Below are 27330 nucleotides of genomic sequence, written 5' to 3'. Positions count from 1 at the left end.
TGGAGAGGACACAGGAGGGGGTGAAATAAATCGATTCCAAGTTTGATTTCCAAATGATTTTTTTAACCTTGACAAAGAAGCTGCAGGACTGAGAAGGCACTCTCAGGGAATTCCTCTGCTGTCCCACCACTTGAGCCACCTCCCTGCAGCATGAAAAGCCACTCACCGCTCTGTGGACACAGCCTGTCCGACAAGGAGGCAGAAGTAGCCCCTACTAATAGCTCCTCAGAGCTGTGGGCGAGGAACATACCTCCCCAGCACAGACTGCACCGCAGCGGTGCCCCCCGAGCCCCCAGCCAGCCTCCCCCAGCCTCCCAGCGCAGGATGGCACCGCAGGGTGGCACGGGCTGAGCCCCCAGGGCAGGGGCTACGTGCCTTGGCCCCAAACAAACTCTTGGGGAGGGAGAGCAGCTACCCAGAGCGGGGCTCCAAGCACCAGCTGGGAGATGGACCCCGTGCTGCTGCACCGAGGACACCACCACCTTGGGCTGCCACAGGTGGGTCTGAGGTGGGGGTCACAACCGGCACCTAGGGAAGCGAGCAAAAACAGCCTTAGCCCCCTCCATGTCACCTCGCTTCAGGTTTTTCCAAACATGAGAGACTGGAAAACAATTTTGTTGCCGTTTTTAAATTCCAGAGGCTTTGCCTTGTGAGCAGCTCTCCCTTCCCCTGCCCCAATGCCCTGCAGGAGAAATATGGAAACAGGTCACAGAACGGCACTGGGGAGAAAAGGCACCGGCTGCGGACGTCGTGGAAACCAGCAGGTTCAGTTCAGTTATTAGCCCCCAAAATGCCACAGCCAGCATGCGTTAGGTCTGAAGGTCCCTTCAAGGTTCATGCAACCCCCTTGGAGCTGCAATCAGGTTCTCCCCTTAAACAGAGCCACACGGAGCTCCCCCCTCAACAAAACTTGGCGGAGAGACAGTTTCCAAGCTGATGAAGTCCCTGCAGGTCTGTGACCAGAGTCACATGTGTGATGGGAAGAGGGTTACCCACCATCCCGCCTGGGAAACCGCTGCAAGGGGAGCTCCACCACCACCTTTGCTGCTGCACCCCCCACGATGCTCTTTCTTTAACAACTATTTTCTTTTTCATTTCTGAATGGCTGCGAGTCACCAGTTAAGCTGAGACCAGTTTGCCAGTCTGTGTCCTTAGGTCTTCTCTGGCTTCCTCCCTCATTTTGCCGTATCTTTTATTCCTTTTTGCAGTTTAAGTATCTTACATGAAGCGATTTGTATATTGGACAGTGAGACATGAAACAAGTTCCTTTCTTCTCCACTGTTTCCTTATTTAGAAAACAGGCTTTTCTGTGGTTGCAATGTGATTTATAGCTTCTTTTTTTTTTTTTTTAATTCCAGTATTTGATAGAACCAGAACGCATTACTGTGCCTGCCGCTGGTTTCTCCCATAGTTTTATTTCCCATGTTCTGTACAAACAGGTCAGTTTACAACTCAAGTGAAGCCAATCTAGTTGCTTAGTTCCACTTTCCATGTTTATCAAGAAATTCTTTCCTCTAAAACAGGCTTTATTCATTCAGAAGGTATGTGTTCTGCTTCTGAAAGGTCAACACAAGTCTTTGGCCCTTAAAATATTCCCCAAACTTGGGGGCATTCTTAGATGACCAGGTATCTCCCAGGCAGAAAAGAACCTATTCTTTCTGAAAAAATAATAGCGATGCAAGACTCAGTGTCATGTGCTCAGGCACTGAGAAACCTTGGGTTTTCTGCTAAGCATAAAAGCTTGACCATACTTTAAGACTTGGTGTAACAGGCAGACCCTCAGCAGCCATCAGTCTTCTGTGAACTACAAGGTTGCCTAGGACAGTCAGATGTCCTCAGTGAAGATGGAGGAGAAAGCTCTTATCCTGCTTACTGTCACGTCATTTCAATGATTTTGCTAGAGTTGTTTTTACTTAATTAAGTGAAAGGAGGCCCTTTAAGCTTCCCACCATAAAATCTCACTTGATTCTTCAAAAATAATGTCTCTAGAGCTCATTCATAGTAGTAAAAATATACAGTACGCTGATTAAAACTGCTGTAACTTATATGCATCAAACCCCCAATTAAAAGATGTATTTTGGGGCATGATTCCTTAACCATGACACTCCAGTTTGCATCACATTACAAACTTAAAATTCAGAAGCTGAGACTGCCATGTAGTGGCAAAGAACAATAGAACTCAATGAAATGATTTCTGTATTCTTCTCTGCTGGGAGCAATCCTCTCCCCAGACAAAGAGCAGTAAAAATATTTTCCATAGATTTGGAAAGAAGTTGTCAAGGCAAGGCTCAGGAGAGCAAATAATCAGCCTCAATATCCGTGACAATGATTCAGATGGTCACCACAGTTATTTTTAAAACAAAGGCTCTATTTTCTGGTTCAGGTCGGAAGTTGGAAGGGGAAGGAAACTGCAGTCTCCACAAGCATCCCCATGCCCCAAATGATATCCCATCCTGTCCTTCTAACAATAATGAGCACAAGGATGCTCAACACCTTATAAGAGGGTACCCAACGTCTTAGAAGAACAAGTCTTTTGCAAAGTATCTTTCAAAATGATTGCTTTGACTTCATTTGAAGGAGCATGTCAGTTTTTTGCCTGCTCTGACGATGCACAAGTACCACACAACATGCAGGAGCGAAAACCCTGCACTTGAGCCCCAGGTGACATTTCAGATGCCAGGGGCTGAAGTGGCCAACCTTCTGAATGCCGAAAGCAGCACAAAATTCTGGGAACGGTTTTGTGGCTCGTGCTCCCCTGGCATTATTTAGTTTATTTAAGTGACAGACCTTGACCTGCGGCTTTCACGCTTTCCATGCACACAGGTTAAGGATATCCTTTCAGTCTGAATGACTCTGGGTTGGAACAAGCCACACTGAGAAAGAACAGAAGATTTCAAAGCAAGAGCCTGGACAAACACGGGACCCCTGTGTTCCTGGGAGCCAGGGGCAAAACGACAGTTGTTTCTGTACACAAGCAGAATCCTTCAGAGACGTGAAGGTGCTGCACGCAGAAAACTCCATTTTTAATGTGTTCAGTAGCTGTAAACAGCATTATCTGTTAAGTTTAATCATTAACTATTTCCTTCCCATTTCTTTTAAACCAAGACAAATGCAGAAACTGAAACTGCAGAGCGCCTGCTCTGTCAGAAAGCGCTTAGTACTGCCAGCACTGTACATGCACTCCATGTTAGACAAAAGCTGCTAAAAGCAGCAGTAAATTCTCATAAACCAAAGCAAAACAAAGCAAAACAGAAGAAAAAAAACCCGCCGCCTTTTAGATTATTACAGAACGTTCCTGGTCAGCCACATTCTGAGCTCCTGAACATTAACGCTTTCAGTGGCACAAGCTGATTTCCACCCTACAACCCCTTACCGCTTGCCTCCAGCCCGAGGACATCTGGTGCACACCACCACCACGCTCACTGGCCTGAAATCAGCTCTCCACCTACCCGTGCACCGTCAGTCAGCGCTTTGGTTGCTGTGACCAAGGTGGTTTCAGCTTGACCTGACTCAATCCCTCTGAGTCAGTCCTCTTCATGTTAGTAAGGATTGGATGAGTGTGTTCAGTATGTGTGTCATTATCCGCAAAGCTGTTGGCTGCGTGTTTTATAGTGATATTGAAATGGAATTTTTTCCATGTTGGTAACAGTTCTAGTCAACACAAGGACATACTATCCATCTCCTGCCCACCTGCCCTCACGAACTCTCCCTTTCTACAGAAGAACTGATGCCTACAGGCAATGATCTACCAGGCTTTCCTCCCAAACAGGCATAGAAAGGAAAGCAAGCATCACATGGCCAAAGCAGTAGAGAGAGGGAATTACTAAAATCCAGTTAGAATTAAGAACAAAAACATTTATATTCCAAGAAGATCAGTTTTCACTCCTGATGTCAATCGAGAGCGATACCATTTGAATAAAGACGTCTCCATCGGGTTAACAGCACCCAGCGCAGCAGAACGAAGTCTGGGTTAGGTTTGAGTCTGTAGCAGAGGACCCTCCTCCACCTGCACCCCTCACACCTCTGAGGGCTGAGCAATGCTGTGCCATTCCACCCTCCACCTCTGCGGATGGGCAGAGGTCTGTAGTGGACCCACCTCTCCTCTGAAACCCAGCAGAACCCCCGAAAGCCCGTGGGAACCTGGCGTTGTGTTTGGCCTGAACCCACCCCCAGACCAAGGGAACATTCCAGCTAAGGGGACCAAATCTTTGGGATGAAACGGAACAGAAATTTTAGGGCATCAAAACAAGCCTCTTATCCCTCCCAAACACCACTGCCTGCTAGAGGTGGTCCCCCCTCCCCTGCCCCACTCACCTCCGTGGAGCACCACAGTCAACGCCGCCTCGGATACCCTCTATTGACGGACATTGGTTTGAAGTGTTGTGCTCCAAAGAGCATGCAAACAAATCACTCCAGTCCAGGGGGACACGTGTGCTTAAGCGAAGCCATTGAAGATGGCTTGTTCTGCAGGTGTCACTGGGAACTGTTCATGTGTTTCAAAACTAGGCCCGTGATGAAGGGCTTTGCTGGGAAGGGATGGAGTTCTTGGTATTTTCAGGATGAAACCAGAAATCTGGCAGATTTCTACTGCTGGAAATAAACAATGCCAATAGCATGACTAGCTGTTCAAACTCTTTTACTGGGAGTTAACTTAAAACAGATTTATCCCTACCTACACTTCAGCAGGACTGAGAAAGCACTGCATCGTTAGCCATTTGGGGCAATATTGCTTCATAAACACATCAAGGATGATAGTGAAGTTGTCGGTATCCAACCCTGAAATTTTAGCCCAAAAAGCCAGTACTGTTTTAGCTTAAGTTAGAATTTGGGATTATTTTTTTTTTAATTCAAAGTTAACTGTCCCCATAAAACAGGAACAAGATTTTGCTTTAGAATTCCCTGGGGATCCTTGCCTTTAGCCAGCTGTGCTCAAAAAAGGAGAAGAGGGTACAGGAGTTTCCATTGCACGTGTGGAAACAGGTAGAAAGGCATTGGGGTGTAGAAAAAACAACTCACAGCTGGACAATCCCTAGCCCCAGGTCCTCCAAAAAAACGCATCCAGGACTGCTATGAAAGCAAGCCACGTGCCTTTGGGAAGCAGCTGAAATGCTGGCACGCTATGCAGATGCGAGCAGCGGGATTTCTTATGAAGGACGTATGGCACCACATAGATCCCCTCTTCTTCCACCAGTGTCTTCATTTCTTTTTCTTTTCTAATTATCTCCTTTCCTTTGAGGGTGAAGGGAGAATAATCATTACTTTGTGTCTTTTATGTCTGAGATGTTTTCACGGATCCAAGGTATTTGCTTCCTTTTGGGCTGTCAGGGTAAAAACCCTTTAACAATTGATGTAAAAGGTGAGGGTTGATTGAGTTTCCAATGTAATAATATTGTTCTTAATAATATAGATGATGCTGAAGGCCATAATCCATTAGTAGCAGGGAATTTAATATCAGAGACAAGGAGATAGCTTATAGGTATCACACCTCTGTTGGGAAATGATTGTGAAAGGTGCTTTATTGCAGAGGAATCGAGACTCACAGAAGAGACGGAACAGGCTGAACGCAGCATGCTACTGTGAGTGCTGGGGGAAGTGCTGACTGAGACACCACAGGGTTGTTCATCATCCTCTTTGCTTTTCTAGCAAAGCTTTGGTGCTACATAGAAGAAGGGAGGTTTGTGCGTAAGTGCTAGACAGGAACCTAGGAGATGTGGATGTAGTTTCGTGTTAGCAGATAGGAAGCATCGCAGCAAACATTAAATGTTTTCTGTGTCTGTATCCCCTACCAGCAGCAATTCAAGGGTAACTGATAAAGGCTCAAACTTCTTCCTCACAGAAATTAATCTTCTAATTACTAGCCATCTTCTCATCAAGAAGATACTGATTGCAGAGGCTGGGAAAAGAGCACAAAAGAAAGGAGATCAATCTGCCTGACAAGGAACTAAAGGCCAGCATGACTAAGTGTAGAAGTGCCTCTCCTAAACACGGCACTGTGGTTGTATGGTGAGCAGCTATTCCACGTGGCCATCATTCCCCCATTTCTGGATTTTCCTATCATTCCCCCACTTTGGGACTTTCCCATCGGGTTTCACTGAACTAGGTGCAGTCCCACGGGCTGTGTTTGACAGCTTCCCTACTCCACAACATTCGTACCTACCTTCCCAAATTCCAAGTGCCATATCTGGCCTTTTTTGGTTTTGGTTTTTGTTGGGGTTTGTTTGCCTCTCTCATTCAGGAAGGAGCTAGATGTTGCATTCAATAAACACCTACCCAATACCCACTTGTTCTCCTTTGTGTTATTTCTTACACTTCTTAATCAAACAGAATAAAACAAAAGGAAAACAGCAGGTCTGAAAGACAAATCATTGCTTTAAATGTTCAGAGCAGTGTCTGCCTTGAAATAAACATCCAAGAAAATTGCTGTGTTTTAAAAGATCCCTGGGTTGCTGGCTTAATATGAAGCCGTTCTCAGCAGAATGTTTTACTGGCTTTCCAAATAACAGTCTAACCATGAGTATAGCTCTTCTGAATATTCCCAATGTAAAAGATCAATTAAAGAACAGGCAGCTTGATGTTTGCAATCTGTCTTTTAGTAAACATTCCTCTTTCTCCTCCTCAGTTGGAAATTTCCTGCTGGGTTCTGAATGGCGGAGACCTTGAGGAGCCTTCATGTTCGTAAAATGTAACAGATGTATTTCTTTTTTCTTTTTGTTTCAGCTGATAAGGATCTTCCATCAAAATCGTGCTAAGCCTTTCTTCCTAAATTCATTCCCCAGCCAGCCTACAGTTCCAAAAATCAACATTTATTGCAGTGAAAAAAGCATAGAAATGGGCTGCCCATTGTAACAGTGAGCAGGAGGAGATACCATATACGAGAGAGGTCTGTATGTTATCCACCTTAAAATACCTGGCAATGTTTAGGAGCACTTTAGCCATTAAATTCCATTTTCTGCTGTTGCAGACATCCCTTTGTGTGACACACTTCAGACTCCACCTTACAGGCAGTCCGGCTTTTGGCTCTCGTTCTTCCTACTGGAAGACTGTTTAGAAAGTTGATTACTTTAATAGCAAGGAACCTTTTCAAATATTCATTTTCAGTGTATTCATAGGCAATATACACTCTTCTGCTCTTGGGCCAACACTGTTCTTTAGCTTAAATGTACCTTTTCTTTCCCTGGTCTTCATCCCTCTGATTCACATATAGGCAGCAGTCCTAAGGAATCCAGTCTCACCTACTTAAATATGATGTCGCCTAGAAGCAGCACCCTAAGGTCAGCCAGTTCCTGGGATTCTTAACTCCCACAGCTGTCAAATAATAAACTCCTGAGCTACATTTCTATCAGCTACACGCTTCCAGTGTGCCTCTGTGAGTGTGTGTGTGTCTGTGTGAGACCTGGGCATCCACACCGGCAGCTTGTAATCATTCAATACTCAACTGATAAAATCCAGAAATTTGTCTCCTCGGTCATTTCCAGCCAATTTCCTCACTGTTTATAGATTTGTTTTGTTCTGAGGCTGAAGCTCGTGACACAAGTTTCTACAAACTGCAGTGGAGGTGATGATTTCTGTTCTGCTGTGTTGCACTGGCCCCTTAGAACTTCAGCACTTGGCCACAGATGGGAGAATTTGCTTCAAGGGATTCATGCACAGTCTCCATGACTGATGCAGTGTGACATCTTCTTCATGACCAGAAAGGCACAGGTCTGGAGACACCCTATACTTTCTTATTGAGAAGCAGTCACTTGTTTGAATTCAGGGCAAAAGGAATGTTTTGTAATCCCAAACCAGGGAAAATTGTGACTGGGCCACCACAAGCCCAACCCTTGTCACGTGCCATCAGAACAACCTGTATTTTCTTTAGCTGAATCAAGAGTTGAATCAGGACAGCCAGATTTTAGGAAGACTTGACTTTACCAAAATAACGTTTGCTTGCTCAAGGATAAGCACGATACAGATGGGACCCCAGAGCTGTGCCCTACAAAGCACACAGCCCGCTGCAGGTCCCTCCCGCAGCACGGACCCAAGAGCTGAACCCCAACAGCGCAGCTTGTGATGTCCCAGACCCACCAGCGGCCCTCAGGTGATGCTGACAGGTCTCTCCTGCTGGAAAATACTCAAGATCATCTAGGATTGCCCCCAGATTGTTCCATCCTGCTGGATTGTGATAAGATGAACAAGCATTGAAGATGTGAAGTTTTTCTTTTAGTAGTGGGAGGCACAGAGAGACAGATTTAATGGTTGAGATGAAAGTCAGAATGCATGGTTTGTAAGGACAATGAAAGAATTAAATTCACATATTTTGCTTGGAAAACATGTCTTCCCCCCCTCCCCCTTCTCATTCTCAGCAGCAGTTGGATCATTTTTATTCATATGTAAGGAAGGAAGCAAACCCAGAAAATTTCATCTAGAAAAGCCAACGTTCCTTTTCTAATATTTCACAGGGGAGAAGCAGCTCCCTAACTTAGTGCATACCAATTCTCTAAAGCAAAAAGCTCTAAAGGCAACACACTGAAATCACATAACATAAATAATCATCTGTGCTTTCTTGCCTGAGGTTGTTCAGTTACTTTCCCCTGGCCAGCCCACAAAAAGAGCAGCTATTTGATTTCTGTGTTATATTCTGCCTGTCGTTTGTCAGCAGGAAAAATTCAGAGTACTAAAAATGCTTATTGCTTTGAGAGAAATAATAAAAAGTGTGCTTGCCTTCAGATTAGCTATCACTGTTTTTTCCTGAAGAGACTGAGAGAAATAGAGAGGTGAAATTTCATGTTGTTATGTATAAAATAGACTTTAAAGAAGCATATGGGGACTTAGCTGTATTGATATTAATGGGTCTCATGCAGCTAAACCCCTGCTCACTACTTATAAAGATATAAAGATATGAAATTTAGAATTTTGATCATAAACCACTCATTCCATTAGAAAATAATAAACCACACTGGCATGCGGACAGAAATGAAACCTGCTTGCTAGAATACACATCTTTTTCACAGCAGAGTTTTTTTATTCTTACATCGTTATCAGTATCACAAGGTCTCCCCAGCATAATGGTTCTCACACCAGCAGGATGCTCTTTATTTCCTTTGTGGGTGGTGGGAAGCTTGCCATAACCCCAGCCACGACTTCATTGCCTCTCCAATGGAGCTATGATAATGCATTGAAATAAAAGAAACTCTTCTCTGGAATATTTCTCAACCAAAGGAGAGAAACAGGACGATGGTCAGAAGGGTAAGGAAGGCAAATAGAAGAGAAATTATTGGACCAAGGTGCAGTAATATATATCTCATTACAGAACAGGTGAGAAAGCCCCTGTTTCCTAAGCTTGAATCAGAGGACCTGGCTGTTAGATCTGGCGCCAGGAGCAGACAGCACACACCTGACAGAGGGGCTGCCAAACGGGAATGGTTGTGCCGTGGGATGCAGCCGGGAGCCCACGGGAAGCCAGCAGCCCCTGCCTGCCGCAGGCCACGAGGCTCAGCTGCCCAGCAGCAGCTTGCTTTCACGAGGGACAATGCTCACAGCTCCGAAACGTTGTCTATTAGCCCCCTGAACCTCTGCTTTAGAGAAGGAAAATAGAGTTTGGCAAGCGATGCTTGGAAACTTCTCAACCTCCGCGCTAGCCCATGCTGGCTGTCTCATGTAACTGGAGGTTAGCCAGCCCCAAGGGCTAGCACGGGGACCCTGCAGCTGGGAGGAAATCTTTCTAGAAGACTGTAAGGCTGATGGAGCTTTCAGAAACCTTTTAAAGCAAGCCTGTGCTCCTTTCTGTTCTCCATCCCTGCCTCCTGCGCTAACCACGGATGGAGCTACAGAGGGGATCTCTCGGGCGCAGCGTACCCTGTTACCGTTACTGGCTCCATTTCTGAAGTGTCCACTTCTAGGCACCTTTCATCCCACAATTCTTTTACATTGACCTCATTCCTTACCTTGGGTCTTTCTTACTTGAAGCACACCATGCAGCTAGGTTTTGATATTGTACGTTCTTCATTGCGTGTTTTTATTTTTTATGTTTCCACTGATGCATTTTCACCAGATAAGTGCTTGTTAAAGGCTAAATCATACCCCGGTACTCTAAAACCAAAGTGAAAGCATCGGTCACAGTACACCTACAATGGATTAAATCCACTGTAAGAAACGTAATCTCTTTCCCTTTCCACTGCTTTGACTGCTCATTTGTAAAATGACTGCAAGATGCTGCCAAACAGCTTCATTCTGTTTCCCCCTAGTGCCCAGGTGAATATGGGCAGTGGCCAACTCTAAAAATAGAAAAACTGGGGAGGCTGAAGTTCATTTCCAGGCTAAGGAAGACCAGAGATGAAAATGAATCTGGTCCTGAATGCAGCTTTGTCTGTTTTCCCTGACACATTTTTGCATGCCGAGTGGCACAGCAGTTGTCTTTCTTTCATTACGTGCACAAAAAATGTATTGGTATTACACATAAAATGTCTTTTTTGTAGCTATAAATAATGGAAAAATCTTAATTTGGAAATAAAGGTCCTTTAAAGGTCTCTACAGAGCAAAGTGGAATTTTTATTTTTTTAAGCTTAAAACATTCCCCTGTCTGCTCACCACGTTTGAAGCAAGGATGGACAGCTGTCAAAGGGAGCCCTCCTCACCGTCACGTTCCTCCTTCACCTTCCACTTCCCAGCAGGAGTTTAGCATTTGTTCAGAAGACGGTATGTTGCTTTCCTTATACACTCCTCACCGCCCCCCCCCCCCAATATACCATATTGTCTCTTCACACACAAATATTTCCCCAAACCAGAAATAATAACTAAGCAGCACAATGATACACCCCTTTTACCATCATTTCTTCCCCTGTAACGGAGTTGACCCCCTCCCTGCAGGGTGCAAGGTGAGCTCCCGCCTGCTGCCTCAGGACCTGCTGCCAGAACTCAGAGCCTTCCCAGGCAACTGACACCGGGCTGCTCCTCTGCTGCATGCCACGAGGTGAACAGGAGCAGGGAAGCATCCCAGAACATGATCCACCCTTCTACTGCTCAGCAACCTTGGACAAAAGCGAGAGGCAGGGATTAAACCGAGCCACCAACTGTAAAGTTGGTGGCTTAACCCCGCCATACCTCGGATGGACACGATCGCAGTGATGATGATCAACCAACTGTAAGGTCAGCTTTTTTCTTTCATTGAAGGGAAATTATTACTTTGTTCTGTATCTATGTGTGCACACGCATGTGCACAGACGTGTTGCAGCTGGGCTTGGTCCACCGCCTGGGAAACCTGCCAGCCAGCCACCCCCAGGAGCCTTGGGTCACCCCCAGGAGCTTTGGGTCACCCCCAGGAGCCTTGGGACAGCAGGGCTGTGATAAACGTTAGTGCTTCCAAAAGCCATCACCAGCGAGCAGTCCTGACACCTGCATGGGAACGGGGGCACAGCCGTCAGCCAGACACTTGGACTCCCCATGTCCTCGAGAGCAAACCAAATTGAGTGAAGTTGCTTAGTCACAAGCGGAATGCGTTTACAAAAAGCTTAGCCGGGCCGTAGGGTTGCCAACATTTTCTTCAGTGCTGTGCTCAAACACTGCCCATGCTGCAGTGCTGTAAAGCCCCAGCCTGCCCCAGCGAGGGCCACCTTAGCAGGCTGCATTTCAATGCCATCAGCTGGAGAGATTCGTAGGAGATGCAGCCACAGGGCCTGTAAGACACACGCGGTACATCTTCAGGTGGCAGGAGAAAGGTGTGTATTTGCCATTCTGTAACTTGGCCTGACAAAAGCCCTCCCTCAAGCTGTCCCTGGCTTTCACATCAACAGGTTAAAGGAGGCTTACCTGCCTCGAAACCTGGTCTGCCCAGCAGCCCCATTCCCAGATACACATGCCTGCTCCTTCCCTTGAGGCCAATGAACCCCTGGGGAGGGTGGGCAGGTACCTTTGCCATGTCCTTCGAGCTAGCTGGGTTAAAGCCCCCACCTGCCAAATGCAGGATCAAACGTGCAACAGGAGAAGGACCCATTCCCATGAACTGTTTTCTCGGCAGCAGCACGAGGTTTGGGGCTCCCAGAGAGTAATTTCTCACCACCACCACCACTCTGCTGCAGCCAGTACTGTGGGAACATGCTGGGGACTGGATCCCAGATGAAAGTAGCCCTTCAAAAATAGCAATTTTTAAACCGAATCATTTTCCAAATTGCACTCTAAAATTACTTCCATTCCTGGCAAGCTCCCTACAGCAATTCAGTACGCAGGGAAGCGTGGATCTGGAGGACGCAGGTTTCTCAGGAGCTGCACCAGCCCCATCCTGCAGGTTCCTGCATCCATCCATCCCTGCATCTGCCTGTCCACCCCTTCCCTCTGCAGCACTGTGAACCTTAACCCCCCTCCGAATACTGGTGTCACCTCTCTCACCTTAATAGAGAGACTGACAAAGAATTTTTCCTCTTTCCTCCAAATTATTGTCAAGAGGAACAGCAGGCTGCAGAGCGCTTTTGCTGCCTAATTGGCCATTCAGGCCCTTCAAAAATGTAGCCATTCACTTGGAAAGCTGAGGGATGCTGATCTCTTCTGAAAGACCTGACCCTGGTTGGGCTGAACAAGGTAAGATCAAAAAAAAAAACCACCACGAAGGTGACTGGTTTGTTGTCTAATAGTCTACATGAACTCGACAGTGGGTTGTGTATTCAGAAATTATCCTTTGTAGGGTCTCAGAAATGTTGCAGAACTGCTTCTCCCTGAGTTGTATAATACTGTGTTTCCATTATTAAAATGTATTAAAAATCCTCTGCATGCCAAGACACTGACTGAGATTTCCCTGTGCAAAGCAATAACAGAAAACAAATTAGCAAAACTAATGCAGGAAGAACATAACCCACAACAGTGGAAGGTTTGCCCATAAAACATGAAGTTTCATACCACCAAAGGTTAAGATGAAAATAAGTCATCTGGATACAGAACAAACTGCAGAAGATGCAGGGTGCCTTCCACTTCCATCAACGTTACCGCAAGCGAGAACACGTTAATGTGCTCAGCATGCTCAGAGCACCATACAGGATCAGGCCTTTTGAAACTGGCTATTCATCACTGTTAAATTGAAGGTAATTGTCAGGGCTGAATCGCTAATTAGATTATTCTCTCTCTCAGTGAGAACAGTGAAAGTGAGAAAGTGTAGTTAGGTTATCACTGGGCCTCAGGAAAAATTGTAAAAAAAAAAAAAAAAAAAAAGCTGTTGCATAATTATTCATGAATTTGCAGGAATCTCTTGATTTAAACAGCAATTGTTTTCTGTTTCTCTTAAACTGGTGGGAATATTTGCCTAGAAAACCCACCCCTTAGTTAAGCCTTGTTCCAATACAGCTTAGCATCCCCCCAGCAGCTAGACCCTAGCCAGGCAAAACTTGGACTTACCTCTCACCATGGCTTGATTTTGAGTTGGGGAGTTCAAGAAAAGGTTCCCAAAGCATTCCCAAGTTTATCTTATCAGCTTCTTTAGCTCTGCTCTCATGAAAACCAGAGTGCTACTGCCAGAGTAACGAGGGTTTATACAGCCCAGCTCCCTGATAACAGTTTCAGCCCAAGACTCAAGACGACCACCTGCTAGCCAACCCATCAAACAACTTGGGTTTCAACCCAGCTGGCTGCAACTGGTGGCTGCGAGACCAGCCAAAGCTTTCCCTCCCCCTCTGCAAGAGGTCGCCCTGACACCCAGGGGACACAAGAGTCTACAGGGCCAGCTGGGTCACCGGGCTGGTCTTTTGCTTCAAACCCATCAAAAGTATTCTGAGAGGATGAGGAGACATTAGTAACGTCTAAGGCTCCATGGAAACACATACTTTTCCCCCTAATACTCTATAGTTAGTATACTTTTGTAGTATGTGTGTATATATAGCATATATGTACATGTAGTATATATGTAGTAGTATGCTTCAATCTGTCATCGTGCTAAATTGGGAAGAACTCACCCTCCATCCCAAAGTTTTCTAGCTTAGAAAACTGGCATGTTCACTTATGTTACGCATTATGACTGCAGCCCTTGCTTACAATGCTCTCATTGCATAACTACCAATTACCTCATGCATTTCTTTTAATTATAAAGTAATACCAAAGCAGAGACTGTCCCCTTCAATCCAGTATGGGTGAAGCAGAGACCCATCACATGGCCGGAGCAGTTGTTGAGCATCCAGACTAACCATGAGGCCACTTCCATAAGGAAAAGTAATTTCCTTGGCACACCTTACAGGTCAAAACTGAAACCATATGGGGTGGTATAAAGAGCGGCACAAATACATCTGCACATTAATTCCTGCTGCAGTAACAGTTACAAATTTGTCTTCCACCACTGTTGAGGTAGAAAATATCTTCAGCTACTCCGAACCAGCTACACGTTTCAGGTCAGGAACTGGATGGCATGTTTACATCCAAATTGCGAGAGAGGCTTCCAAGTAATTACTTGAGACATTTCCATACTGATATAGTGGTAAAAAGCTCCTAAATCACATACCTTTTTTTTTTTTTTAAATCAGATATTCACTGCAAAGTCAGTGGGGACACGTACGAGTGAAGCTTGTATTGAAACCAAGAAGCCAGCTGTGGAGGTCTTGGTATCCTTAAAGTCAAAAGAAGTGGTGTTGCTAACTTGCTTGTAAGTCACACGGTTGAGAATTTAAGGAGTTTGCCCACAAAAAAAAAAAACACAAAACAAAACAAAAAACAAACAAAAACTGTTCCCTTGAAAGGAATAACAGCAACTGGGTTGTTTAAGTTTTAAAATACCATATTAAACTTTATTCTTTAATAACGAGACATGATATTGAGCATTATGACCTATTTTCAGACAATGGTTTAATTAAACATTTAATGAATGCATCTCATTTCTTTGCACGAGCTTCACTCTAAACAACCAATCTCATAATGTAAACATTACCGGTTTATTATTAAAATCTCTCACAAGCACTGGCCTCCTGGCAAACAAAACGGCTGGCACCATGCACACAACGCGCCCACAGCACACGGGTCCAACTTTAGCATAAAACCCGATTCACACTTGACCAGCATCAGCCTTTAAAAAAAATCCCAGGCAAATGGTTTTAAAGACGGTGATATTTTTGCCAGATGCTTAGAGATTTGATTCAGTTATTCAAGTAAGCTTATAAAAACATCATTCATTTAACCAAATGACAGCCTTTAGGAGTTTTCCCCAAGCAGAGATGCAGCAGCAGCTTCAGGACGTCTCCTCAAACAAACTGGTGCCTGGATCAGATCAATCAAACCCCTGACCTTCCTTTAAGCCAAAGTCCTGTAGCTGTGGAGGGTCTGTATCCAGCTAATGGAATTTTTCCAGGAGTTAGTTACTTTGCAAAGGGCTTTTCAGCAAGACTATAATGAAAAAAATAGGTGGACATTTCTTTTTTTCCCCCCCTAGCTTTACAACCACAAAAAAATTGCAGTATTTTTGCAAAATGGTGACAAATTTTCAAGACTCTAAGTAAAAAAATCTTAGTGAAATGAGTTGTCAAAACATTTTGAAAATCTGTCAACAGCTCTAATTCTTAGAAACCATGATTCGGTGATGCTTGAAATATTGTCTTGTCCATGCTGAAGCAGCTAAACCGTGTTCCTTGCTGCTTCAACTTAGCTTTTTTTTTTCTTCATGGAAAGTTACTGGTATACTTGCGTACCTGTTACGTGGTTCTTCAAGCTAATCAGCATCCCACCAGCGTCACCCTTTCCCAGGCAGGACATCGCAGACTCCAGAGTCAGTCAGCTTTTACTGCCTGGAAAAGACTCAGTCACGGCACCCAAGGAAACAGTCAATTTTTCAGTCTCCATCTATGGTCCACCCGTCACCCAAGAGGGGACAACACATGGCACCGTGTGAACATGAGTTACACAAACTTTTCTAACCACCTTCCCACTAAAAACATCACTGGCCTTTCATAGTAGGTGAAATTGCTGAGCGCTCCAGAGAACTGGACCCTCATTTTAAAATGTTTTCAATAGGCAAAAAAAAACCCCAACAAAAAACAAACAAACCACAAACAGTGTTATTTCCCTGCAAACACAAAAATACCAGGAATCCAAACCCCAATATCCAGCTGCAGCAACATAATTCCCATGTATTCAGGTAAATTAGCTTAGGTTTACAGCATGCAACACAGTGGATTGCATATTATCATTCCTGGATTACTGGAGTAGAAATTTATTTCTAACTATAGCCATTGGCACTAAATGGTCCGTATCTGACCTATTATATTAACTCCTTGACTATCCATGGGAGACTTCCCTCTCGTTTCAAAGGGCTTTTGATTAGGTCTGATATACTTTCTCATTTTTTTTTGCCCCCTGCTTCTTTTGTTCAAGATCTGCTATTACTTCCTACAGCTATTGGGTTTGTGATTTATTGGTTTAATTATTTTATTTTTATTTCCTTTTAGTATTTATAAAGGGACACAACTGTCATTTTGAAATAGGAGCTGCTTTTTCTCTTAAGGGTTGCATGTGGTACGGGTCGCCTTGAGCACACTGAGAGATTGGAAATCTCCTTTGACACTTCTGGATGCTTTCCTTCCACCTCTACTAAACAAAAAGCTTTGGCACAAAAGCAACAACAGCAAAAAGCAATGTTTAAACATGTTAGCGGCTATCAAAACATGACATTCCAGTACTTCGTAAACTAAGTTGTTGCATTTTAGCTGCGGTCTTTTCCTAGGAAGCACAGGTGTAAACCCAAGGTATTTTCTTCACCTGGGGAGTATGAGCAGTGTGTTAGGAAGGGAGGCAATTCTCCCGTTAGGGCTGTGGCCAGAAGATAACTGCCAGTAACATGGTATCTCAGGGTAGAGCAAAATATCTCAGATCCAAAATAAGAAATAAATGTGTGAAGAACAGCTATGGAGAAGTCCTAGTGACGGTAAATATCCATCTTGCTAGAAGGCACCAAGTATCTACCTAGAGGCAGAAAGGATTCTCCTGTATTAAAAATATGAAACCTAGGTTAAAACCAACATAAACCAGGGAACAAACTCCTGTCCAGGCAGGATAGACACTGGCAGCTGCAAATTGCAGGGAGAATTTGCTCTTCAAAGCCCAGACCTTTCCTACATGTTATCATCCCCTGCACACACATTTTCAGGACTGGCATCACTCCCATCCTCTTTGCAATACTTTATCAGTGTGAATTCTCTTTTAAAAAAAAATAATACAAATGTTATTATTTACTACAAGTCTCTCAGGAAAGGACTGCAGTTCTTACTGCAGCCTAATGGATAAGAAAGGCTGTAGTGTTTGTTCCAAGCCAAACAGCGAAGAAAGAATCCACCGGCTTAGGGGAAAAAAAATCACCTTTCAGACGCTAGCTATGATTGAATGGGCGTTTGGCACCGAAACCAAAATGTGTCATTTTCTTGGGTCCAACTTTGTGCAGCCCAGAAACTGGAGTCAGAGCAGAAACAACAATCGGTACACCTAGAAATGGCTGCAATTAATTAATTAGCCCTCCACCGACCACCGCTAGCTCCCTCAAAACGACCTCACTTGGCACCGGGCATAAAGAAAAGGTTTTAAAGCTAAAAACCTCCGCAACAGCAAGGCAACGGCAAGGGGGGCGGCAGCCGTCCGGGGCCGCAGTGGGCAGCAGAGACCAGGGGAGCAGCGGGCAGGGCAAGGCAGGGGAGAGAAGCGGGCAGGGGAGAGAAGCGGGCAGGGCAGGGTAAGGCAGGGGAGGCCAGAGCAGGGAGCAGGGCAAGGCAGGGGAGGGCAGTGGGCAGGGCAGGGCAAGCCAAGGCAGGGGAGAGCAGCGGGCAGGGCAGGGCAGGGCAGGGCAGGGCCGCCCCGCTCCGCCCCGCCCCTCCCCCGTCCCGGGCTGCGGGCGGCCCCCCGGGGGCGCGGCACCGGCGGCGGCTCCCCGGCCCGGGCGGGCGGCGGCGGCAGCGGGGCCGGGGGGGCCTTTCCCGCCGGGGCCGCGGCTGCCGGGGGCCGCGCCGCACGCTCCCGCCCTCCGCCCGCCGTCGGCCGGGCGCCGAGCGGAGCCTCCGCCTCCGCCTCCCCGCGGCGGTCTCCCCCGCGGCGGGGCCGCCGCCGCCGCCCCGCATGGCCAGAGCCAGCCGGCCGGGGCGGGCCGCGCCGCAGCAGCCCCCCGGCCCCGCGGGCGAGGGGCGTCGGGCTGAGGGCGGGCGGGCGAGAGCGGCGGCCCCGGGGCGCCTCCGCCAGCCGGCCGGGCAGCCCCGCCGGGGGATGACTCAGAGCCGCGGCCCCTGCAGCGAAGCCGCCGCCGCGCCGGGCTCCGCGCCGCGCCGCCCCATGCCCGCGCCCCCCGCCGGGGGCCGCCCGCCGCCCGCCGCGCCCGCCGCGCCGCGCACCGGATGATGCCCCCGCGGGGGGCGGCGGGCTCCTGCCGCCGGCGGCGCCTGGCGCCCCTCAACGAGGACAACGGGCGGTTCCTGCTGCTGGCCGCCCTCATCGCGGCGTACCTGAGCGCCGGCGCCACCGTCTTCTCGGCCCTCGAGAGCCCGTCGGAGGCGGCGGCGCAGCTCCGCTGGAACCGGACCCTGCACAACTTCAGCCGCATCTTCAACATCAGCCTGCCGGAGCTGCGCGTCTTCCTGCGGAGCTACGAGGCGGCCATGGCCGCGGGCATCCGCGTCGACGCCCTGCGGCCGCGCTGGGATTTCCCCGGCGCCTTCTACTTCGTGGGCACCGTCGTCTCCACCATAGGTGAGCGGGGCCGCCGGGGGGTGCTGCGGCCGCGGCCCCGCGCCGGTCGTTATAGCGACCAAAGTTTGGGGAGAGGCGCTGCCGCGTTGCCGTGGCAACCGGGGGCCTGGCAGTCGCGGAGAGGGGGGGCCGGGTCCCTGTCCCCGCTCACCCCGCACCCCGCGGGGGTCGCGGTCCCCCCCCGCCCCGCTGCACGGAGCCCGCCGGGGCCGTGGGACCGCTGGCTGGCGCGGTAGCCGCTGCCCCGGCCCGGCGGCGGCGGGAGCCCCGTGTCCCCCGCCCAGCAAACTTTTGCTGCCGGCTGGGTGGCGGCACGGGTGGGCTTCGGCCGGTCCGAAGGAGCGAACGGGACTGGGTCGTGGGCGCTGCCCGCGCTGCCCTCCCTCCCTGCCCGCAGCGGGTGCGCCACACGGTCAGCGGCTCCTTAGCAGAGAGGCGGCCCCGGGGGCTGGTAGCCAGCGGGCTACTGGAGATGCTGTAGCGGTAGCCAGGCTTTCGCCGTTGCCTGATCGCTGAACTTGATGCTGGTTTTCACTGCTGACACAGTTAAGATGTATATGTAAATAAAGACATAATCTACACGCAGCCACATGTCTTCTAGCTGTACCATAATGTACGTTCTCAGTACATCGTTGGTGACAGCTGGCTGCAGGTACCCGCATCAGATAGGTGTTTAGGAAGAACCTCGCTTTATGAGGAAATGGTGAGTTTTGGGGGGAGGAATTTTTTTTACTCTAAAATTGCCAGGTTTTTACTCTAAAAGCACCGTTTAAAACTGCCGTGTGAGAGATTTACTTGGAAGTAAAGCTGCGGCTGTCTGCTGCTCTCAGGGTATTGCTTGAGAAATCCCAGCCCTGTGAACACAAGGTCTTAACGATTTTCTCTTTATGCCAGGGGATTCTGAGCATAAATGCCATGCCTTCCTTTTATTAGAGAGGAAAAAATTATTGCACTTACATTCATTAGGTTTGGAAAATGTTTTATCAATAGTGACTAATCTGTATAATAGAGTCGTGATGGTGACTACAGCAATGTTGTCGGGTATTGTTACTTTTTGCATTGAATAATTCAGTTAACTTTTCCCTTTCAAGTACATTAAATACTACAGTCATTAAAACACCATTTTAGTTGTTAGGCCTTCTTCATCATAAAAGCATATATTTTTAAGAGATTATTATGACTGACCTGAATGGATGGAGAAAAAAAAGTCCGTGTATTAACAAATCTACTCTTTCCTTACACCTGCTGTAGAAAACAGAGAATCTTCAGGTGGTGTATGAAGGCAGATCTGTGTGCCCCAGCCCTGGCTTCTCCTCTCTGTCCTTATTGAAATGTAAAATGCTGCCTCTTCATTTGCAAGCATTTGTTTGCGTCTCCACTTTGTTGCCTTACCTGGGCTGAGGGGATGAGCAGCTCAGCAAGGTTTTTGGCTATCTTGACAGGTGTAAGTGGCTGGAGCAGGGACTGTGTTTCTCATATTCCTGTAGCACAGCCCAGGGCACTGCTCTTCCTTTATAGTCAACAATGTCAAGATCTCTCCCACGAGAGATGGAGGCTGAAGCTTGTTTTCCCCCGACTACAACAAAGGCCAGATTCTGCCAAGTGTTCCCCTGAGCAGTACCTTCTCTTGGCATACTACCTGCTAGTGCTTACTCCTCGATTGCTTACAGTACTTAGTGTGAGTTCAGCGAGCCTGCTGCAGAGCAAGGTTTGGCTCTGAGTGAGGAGATGCAGCAGCAGGAGTCGTGCCTTGGGGCTCAGCGAAGGCCATGGCAGAGCCGCTGTGCCGAGGGCGCATGCCAGCAGGAGTAGTTTCTCCTGGAGTACCGGCATCCCAAGGCTCCTGCACCCCATCCTGGCATAGCTCTTAGTAGCTACATGTGCAGCTCTGGCAGATGAAGAACTGCTGCCCCCACCTCAGCGCTTCTCCTCACTTGCCTCTTCAAGCTGCTGCAGCTTGTAGAGAGGCAAAGCCCACGGTGAGCTCAGCCTAGCTGCTTCTCCACGGGCAAGGTTTCTTCTGCCGCACAGTTGTATTCAGTTATTACTGGCGGCTGTGCTTGCCCGGCAAAAGCAAAAAACCCCAGCAAATTAACTATTTGTCCCGCTAAAACCTGAAAGCCGTACTCTTAATGAAACGTGGACAAAGCTGTCTGCTCACAGTCCCAGCATGGGTGAAACCAAATGGTAGGCATCAGAATGTCACCTGGGGCAGCGGTTCCAGAGCCATTCTTTCGTGGTCCCTTTGTTCCCTCCCAACTAGCTCACTGATGTACCTGCCTACCTGGGCTACCTTTGATGCCGCCGTCTGCTCACGTACCATATTAGCCTGGTTCAGAGCGGTTTCACTTGCCTTCACGTCACACTTAATTCACAAGGAGAATGCTGTCTTTACTCACCCGCACCAAGAACATCTACAGTCAAAACAGCTTGCCTTCCTCAACAACTTCAGCAGTTACATGTGTCAAAGCAACTTTATTACTCCAGCTAAACACGCTCCTAGTGACGCATCGGAAGGGTTTCTTACTCATTGCTTAACAAACAGCAAGTAGACACCATGTCTGTCAAGGGTAGATCACCCACAGGTTACTCAGCCTCTGATCTGTAGAGGATTCCAACTCACAGAAAACTCGCTGGTCTTTTTGAGTCCTCACTCTGCTCTCCCTGGGTTTAATAAAGCTACTAAATCATTCATATGTATATATATGAATGTACATATATAGATATGAAATACTGTCACCTGGGGACAGGGCTGCAAGTTTTCCTGGGTTTGTGTAAGCCGAACAGGGGGAGGGGGCTCCAGTTCTCCATCCCTCTGTGAACACAAGGGTTGGGTACTGTCAGGCTTGGAGCAAGCTGCGCCATCCACCCTCCTTGAGCAGGGCCTTTGCAGAGCCGAGCAGCTCCCCTTTGTTAGGTGCTTTGTCTCCTCTACTTCCCTGGCTGCAGTTCTGCATCTTCCCTAGTCACACAGGGAGGCAAACAAACCCTCTGGGTGGGAAACACCTTAGTGGGGTCTTTAAGAAACGAGGGAGAGTTAAAATGAAATGTTAAGCCTGATCTTAAAACATCTTCCTGAACAGCCCACAAAGTGGTGGCTTGCAGTCCATAAAGCACTCTTGATAGCACTCTGGGCATTCAGGTTTTTATTTTTGCATTGTTTGGTTGAACACATTTGCATTTGTGGTTGAATAATGAAACACTGAGTGTATTTTTCACTAGACATCTCAATTTTCAGAGCTATTTAAGAAAACTCTTCAGTCCAATTTCTGCCTTCCTGCTGTCAGTCTATACCATTTATTCAGTCATGATTTTGCACTCCAAAAGGTATTTTTTTATAGGCAATTATTATTATTAATTTGTTCTCATTCTTTAAGGAGCAGCTAGGTGAAATGTGTTCTTGATTCACAGGTCTGACTGGCAGTACTTTCATTTTCACTTGAGTTTTTTCCTTCCTTCCCCGAATGCAAATCACAGATAGTTCCCAGCACAAGCAAAGCAGCACTCGGACCAGTTTTCTCCGTGGTAGAATGCTGCGGAGTGCAGCAGCATCCATCCTAGCTTCCCCCGTGCTCTGGTGGCACCGATTCATTCTGCCTAGTGCATAAGGCTCTGGAGTTCTGGTTCAACCCACGAGTCTAGACTCTGTACCCAGATTTTTCTCTCTCAAATGTTAGAATAAACATGAGATGCCTATCTAGTAAAACATATCAAGGCATTGACTTAGTAAATTTGGATTTTAAGCTTTGTGCGTGTAAGGATGTGTTTCAAAAATCAAGTGATACAATTGCTTTATAGAAATCCATACTGGGCATTAAAAATTGAGGTCAAAAGAAGTACTCCAACATGTAAAAGTGATTTTTCAACATAATATTTTTTAAAAGCACCCTTACTGTGGGTGGATTTTTTGGGGATGGAATGTGTCTGGGTTACAGGTGCTTGAGAAGGACCTCAGGGAAGAAAAGGCTCAAAGTTCTGTCCCTGCCCGGCTGTGCAAGGGTTACGGGTGTTCAGAGCACAGGACCGTTCATCCTTCCCTTATCCCTGAGGTATCCTGTGAAATGGCTCAGTATTCACGAAGGGATGGGGCATGCTCTGCTCCTGTCTCACAGAGCTAAGGCACAGCTCCGTGGTGAGATGAGAAACAGAGCTCTGAAACCACATGAAAAAAGGCCACATAATGGGAGACATAACATTTGGTATTTTTTTATTTCCAGCTAACTAGCTCCCAGCAGCTGCCTTGCTTTCCTTGCTCAGGGTGGCAGCTGGATTCAACCCTCTTCCCTGGGTCCTCTGTAGGGACCCGGCACACCCAGCACATCATTTCTGCTTGTGCTCCACAGCCTAGGCACCACCACCACGCACTTGGAAAATATCCTCTGGCTCTGGGTCATAGTCTTTTGAGAAAATCTGAAGGTCCAGACGTGCTGAAGGCGACAATGCGATAGCAACGATGTGCAGAAGACAGTTGGGCAGCTCAGCACGTGCGCGGTCAGGTGTTGGACTGCAGTGCTGTGAGCCTGCCTGAGAGCAGCCACTTCACACGGTAATTTGGCAAGAAATTCCACAAATAACCGAGATGGTCTGAAGGCTTTAAGGGGAAAATATATTTGTCCTGTCTTCTTCACTGTTGTATTTCAGGATATGAATCCGAGCTGCGGCTGGGGAAGGTTCTGGCTCTCTGCTCTCCATGAGTGCACTTTCAGTGTCTATACGGCCAAGACAAACCAAAAAGTGACAAACCAGCGTGTGCACCTCAGCGGCAGCAGCGTTACGCTCCATCAGGGCTCTGCAGTTCTCTGAGGCTCGTACAGGCAGCTTTTGCAGATTCGCATTAGGGGGCAGTTGCCTCCAGAGCTGACCTTTTTGAAGTTAAAAAATAATGAAACCAAAAACAAGCAAGGAAGCAGTTGGAAGAGCAAGCAGTATTATTAGGCTGCAGTGTCAGGTTATTTGTCTTTGCCATCCCAGATGCGGTCTGCAGCCAGCAGGAGTTTCAGCTTAGTCTGCTGCAGCCGGATCCGACTCCTTCAGTGTGTGTTATGTTTTGATCAATGTGCCGGTGGGTTGGTGAAAGTTATTTTCTCACTTGGGTATTCTTGATAAAGAACAGCAAGAGGCTCAGAGGCCAGCAGGTCAACTGTCAGCATTTTTCTGTGGAGAGGAGTGATCCTACAGTGATTTTCCCTCAGATGAAGACCTGGCACCATGCAATGTTTTCTGCTTGCCGCAGCTGCATGGGAGTACTGACTTCTTCAGGTGCCACTGACAGGAATTTCCTAAATGTGTGGCCATAGGTTGGGTGCTCCAAGCAGAAAAGTAACCTTAGTCATAGCTTGCCCTGTCGGTGACAGCAACAAGGATGACTTCGGGGTGTCCCTGCTGAAGGGCCACAATGAAATAATTTTGATCTGAAATTTGTTGGGTTTTATTCTAGAAAGTGGGAGGGAGGAACCCCAGTACTTTAAATAAATCCCTTTTTAAAAGAAAAAAAGTTTCCTGAAAATACTATTGTAATCAGTCTCGGTACTGCTTAAGGTTTGCTTGCCCCTGTAGGGTTATGCCAGACCTAGAAGATGGAGCTATTGCTGTGCTTCGGTCATCTAAACGGAGTGATTTCTACGGAGCACACCAGCTCAGATTACTTAATCTGAAGAGTTTCAGAGGTTTCTTAAATATTAGACCCTAGCTATGAAACCTAGTGTTTCAAAACAGTACAATGGAGACCGTTGTTTTACAGCTGGAGAGGTTAGTTCAAGGACAACCAAACTGCACTTCTTTTTGCTGTGGCTGTGGAGTTTGGGGTGCTCAGCTGGAGCACTGAAACCTGGGGTCTCCAAACTGGGTGTCGAGCACCACAGCATCTCGGAGCAGTCACCCAAAAACAGAGCCCATCTGTAACATCAGGGAATAAAGAATTTGCTCAGCATCACATGAGTTACGGTCCCGCATCTCAGAAGTCAGGGGCGGTTTATATTGACTTACTGTGTGCTGGCTGCTTGAAACAGACAAACTGGAGTTTGTAATCAAGGGTTCCCTATTTTTGCAGCCGTCAGGGTCCCTCTAGCTTGGGTAATTGAAGGAGCAATGTCTACTTAGTGGGCACGTACCCCCTGCTTAGCACCACATTCAATTTGGTCTTCAGTGATAGTCCTGCTGGGCAGCAAATACCCCTGTTTCGGTTCCCTATGCATTTATAAGAGCTTGGAGATGCGGTTGCAAACCAAACATTGTTAGGCCAAAATGCCACTTTGACAGCTTTCCATCAGCAGAGGCGACGTGTGTGGCTCCAGCCAGTCGGTCTGCATTACTAAGCGACCTCCCTGTAAACCAGTTACTGGGACCGTAATCGCTGGGCTGCCCTGTTTGCTGTAGGCTCATAAATCCAAATCCTGCCTGAAACCTTACGGGCTGTGTTCCCATGGAGCCTGGCCAGTCCCTCGCCGCTGCCCTCCCCCTTGGCTCTGCTGGGGATGTTCCCCCTTTCCTTCTCTCGCAGCTTGCCTGGCGCTCCCTGCTCGCCCGCCTTGCCCGGGCACTCCTCCTTTCTCTAGCTCCTGCCACCTCCCTCCCAATTAGCACGCCCTCCCCTACCGATGATTTATTGGCTTGATTAAGTTCTGAGTATCTGTTTGATTTCTTCGCAGTCTTTCAAGTTAATAGCTCCCCAAGAAGTCAGAAGTCAAGCTTTACAGTTTCATTCTGTTCCTCGTCACACCTGTCCCTCCTCCCTAGCGTTAATTGACCCTCATTTCTTGTTCCAGTCTATTTCTTCCTTCTCCGATTGTCTTCACTTTGACACGGGTGATACACACTTCATCATTTTTTCTCACTTTTACACACTTTATCTTTGCAAGCACACTATTTGCTATTATGCGAGCTTTAATTGCCTTTCATCATGGAGAGAAGAGGAAAACAAGCATGGGATAGAGCTGTTGGCAATTAACTTTGTGTAGCAGTATCTACTCCTGGCGTTGTGCTGGAAAATACAATGTCATCTCTTTAATATTACCTTATCGTTGCAGCTGTTAAGGAGGATTTTACCTCTTTCCATAGTGAATTCAGGGTTAGAGCAATAGCAAACCATCTTGAAACATTTTGTCTGCAATTTTTAGCACAAGGATGGCTTGGTATTATTGGAAACTTAGCAGGTACCCATGATCGGGATAAGCCTTGCCTACCTGTGCCAAAAGAGACAGTTTTCACTGTGTGCCAGCACCAAGCGCGTACCTGGGTGCACGACCGGTGGGTGAGAACATAGGTAAGGGTTCGTGCTGGTGAACGTTTGAAATGTGAAAGTCCTCCTGAGCGCAGTAAACCTTTGAAGTGATAATAAAACCTTTTGTGAATAGAAACACTGAAGTAACAAACAGAATTATAATCTAAGGGGCAATTGCCTAGCAATCCAGACAAATCAAATATGTTTAATTTTATATCTCCTCAATAGCCTGCTTCTGCTGAAGTCAATAGTAGACCAGTCTACAGAGCTTTAGGAAATCCTACCTTACTCATTTTATTGGCACGCTAGGCGGATAAAACAAATGTAGGGCTGATGTTGCCAGCACTTGTCGTTCCTGTTAAGTAATACATCTTCCTGAGCTCGGTGGGTCTGCCCATGGCAATGGGTGCTACACCTAGCTGTAGACTTGGGAGGATTTTGATGCAACCTCTCTTGAATTAAGTGAGAACTAGAATGAAAATTAAATCTAATTGCGTTAGATGAGGCAAAGCGTTAGCAGCCTTTCCAAGTAATTAAAGCTTTGGAGTGGAATAAGATAAGAAATTGAACAGTTTGATGTTAACATGTGGGATTACTTATATGGGTGAGGCATTGCTATTGCTCGTGTTTGAAAATCCGTAGTAAGTGCTTCTGACTCAGTGATGAAAAAAGCAGTAATACCTTGATGACAACTGTATCCCCACAGTGATTCCTCAATTAATTTCAACCTTTCTGAGCTTGTGCCACTGCAGCTTCTTCCCCTTCAGAAATGATGGGCCAAATGTTCACATTCATTCTCAAGTCTTACGCAGAAAGATTTAATCACGGCAGAAACAGCAACTAGGGGGAATTTGCCCACGTAAGAACTGGGGGAGAAACTAAGTCAGTACATTTCGATTGAAAAGAAAAGCAGATTAAATCCTTTTGGTTATTCATTATTGAATATTCTGACATCTTTTTGCTTGGACTGAGTATTGTGCAAGCAATACATTTATCTCTTGAGGATAAACAAAAAATACAGCCTCTTTCGTGATTGGTGTGTACGGAGTCAAGTCTGCTTTTAAGCCCTCTGGGGGTGGAAATGACTGTGGTGTAAAGATCTTTGTAAATCCAAATTGTTATTTTAATGAGAGGGGCAGAAAGGAGCTGTTTGATAAAATCATTTGCCCGTTTACAAAAACTGCTACTGGAAAAGCTGTGAGGACAAGGCAAATCTTAAGCTCAAAACTGTCTTGATAACGTGGCAAAGTTGTTCGGTATCATTAAATTTAAAAGTAGTCAAGGGAGATACATACTAAGGAAGGAAGATTAATGCAGAAGTAGAAAATGAGAAGTAACTGGTTATTGGCAGTCCTGTCACCCTGTGTTTCTATTACAGTTACTTAAAATTAGATCTTTGTGCCTTTGTGAATGAATTTTAGAAGAGCTGCCCAGGCAAAAAGATACTT

The 27330-nt window shown here is 46.9% G+C and overlaps 1 protein-coding gene and 1 long non-coding RNA gene across 2 annotated transcripts in view; one reads left to right on the top strand and one right to left on the bottom strand.

Annotated features, from left to right (window-relative positions):
* Nucleotides 1–14704: 14704 nt before the first annotated feature.
* On the bottom strand, nucleotides 14705–18554 carry LOC308072071. Its single transcript, XR_013931478.1, has 2 exons — nucleotides 18420–18554; nucleotides 14705–15725 (listed from the first exon to the last, which is right to left on the bottom strand). It is a non-coding gene; the product is annotated as an uncharacterized lncRNA (long non-coding RNA).
* The window catches only part of KCNK12 (potassium two pore domain channel subfamily K member 12), a 25541-nt gene continuing 15870 nt past the window's right edge, over nucleotides 17660–27330 (top strand). Inside the window, exon 1 of the mRNA XM_080408398.1 lies at nucleotides 17660–18663. Coding sequence (XP_080264524.1) covers nucleotides 18312–18663 — 352 coding nt within the window. The 5' untranslated portion in view covers nucleotides 17660–18311. The remainder of the gene's footprint in view (nucleotides 18664–27330) is intronic.

Source organism: Falco punctatus (assembly GCF_963210335.1).
Source record: "Falco punctatus genome assembly, chromosome: 12".
In the NCBI taxonomy this organism is placed as follows: Eukaryota; Metazoa; Chordata; class Aves; order Falconiformes; family Falconidae; genus Falco; species Falco punctatus.
This window is presented reverse-complemented; position numbering and strand designations above follow the sequence as displayed.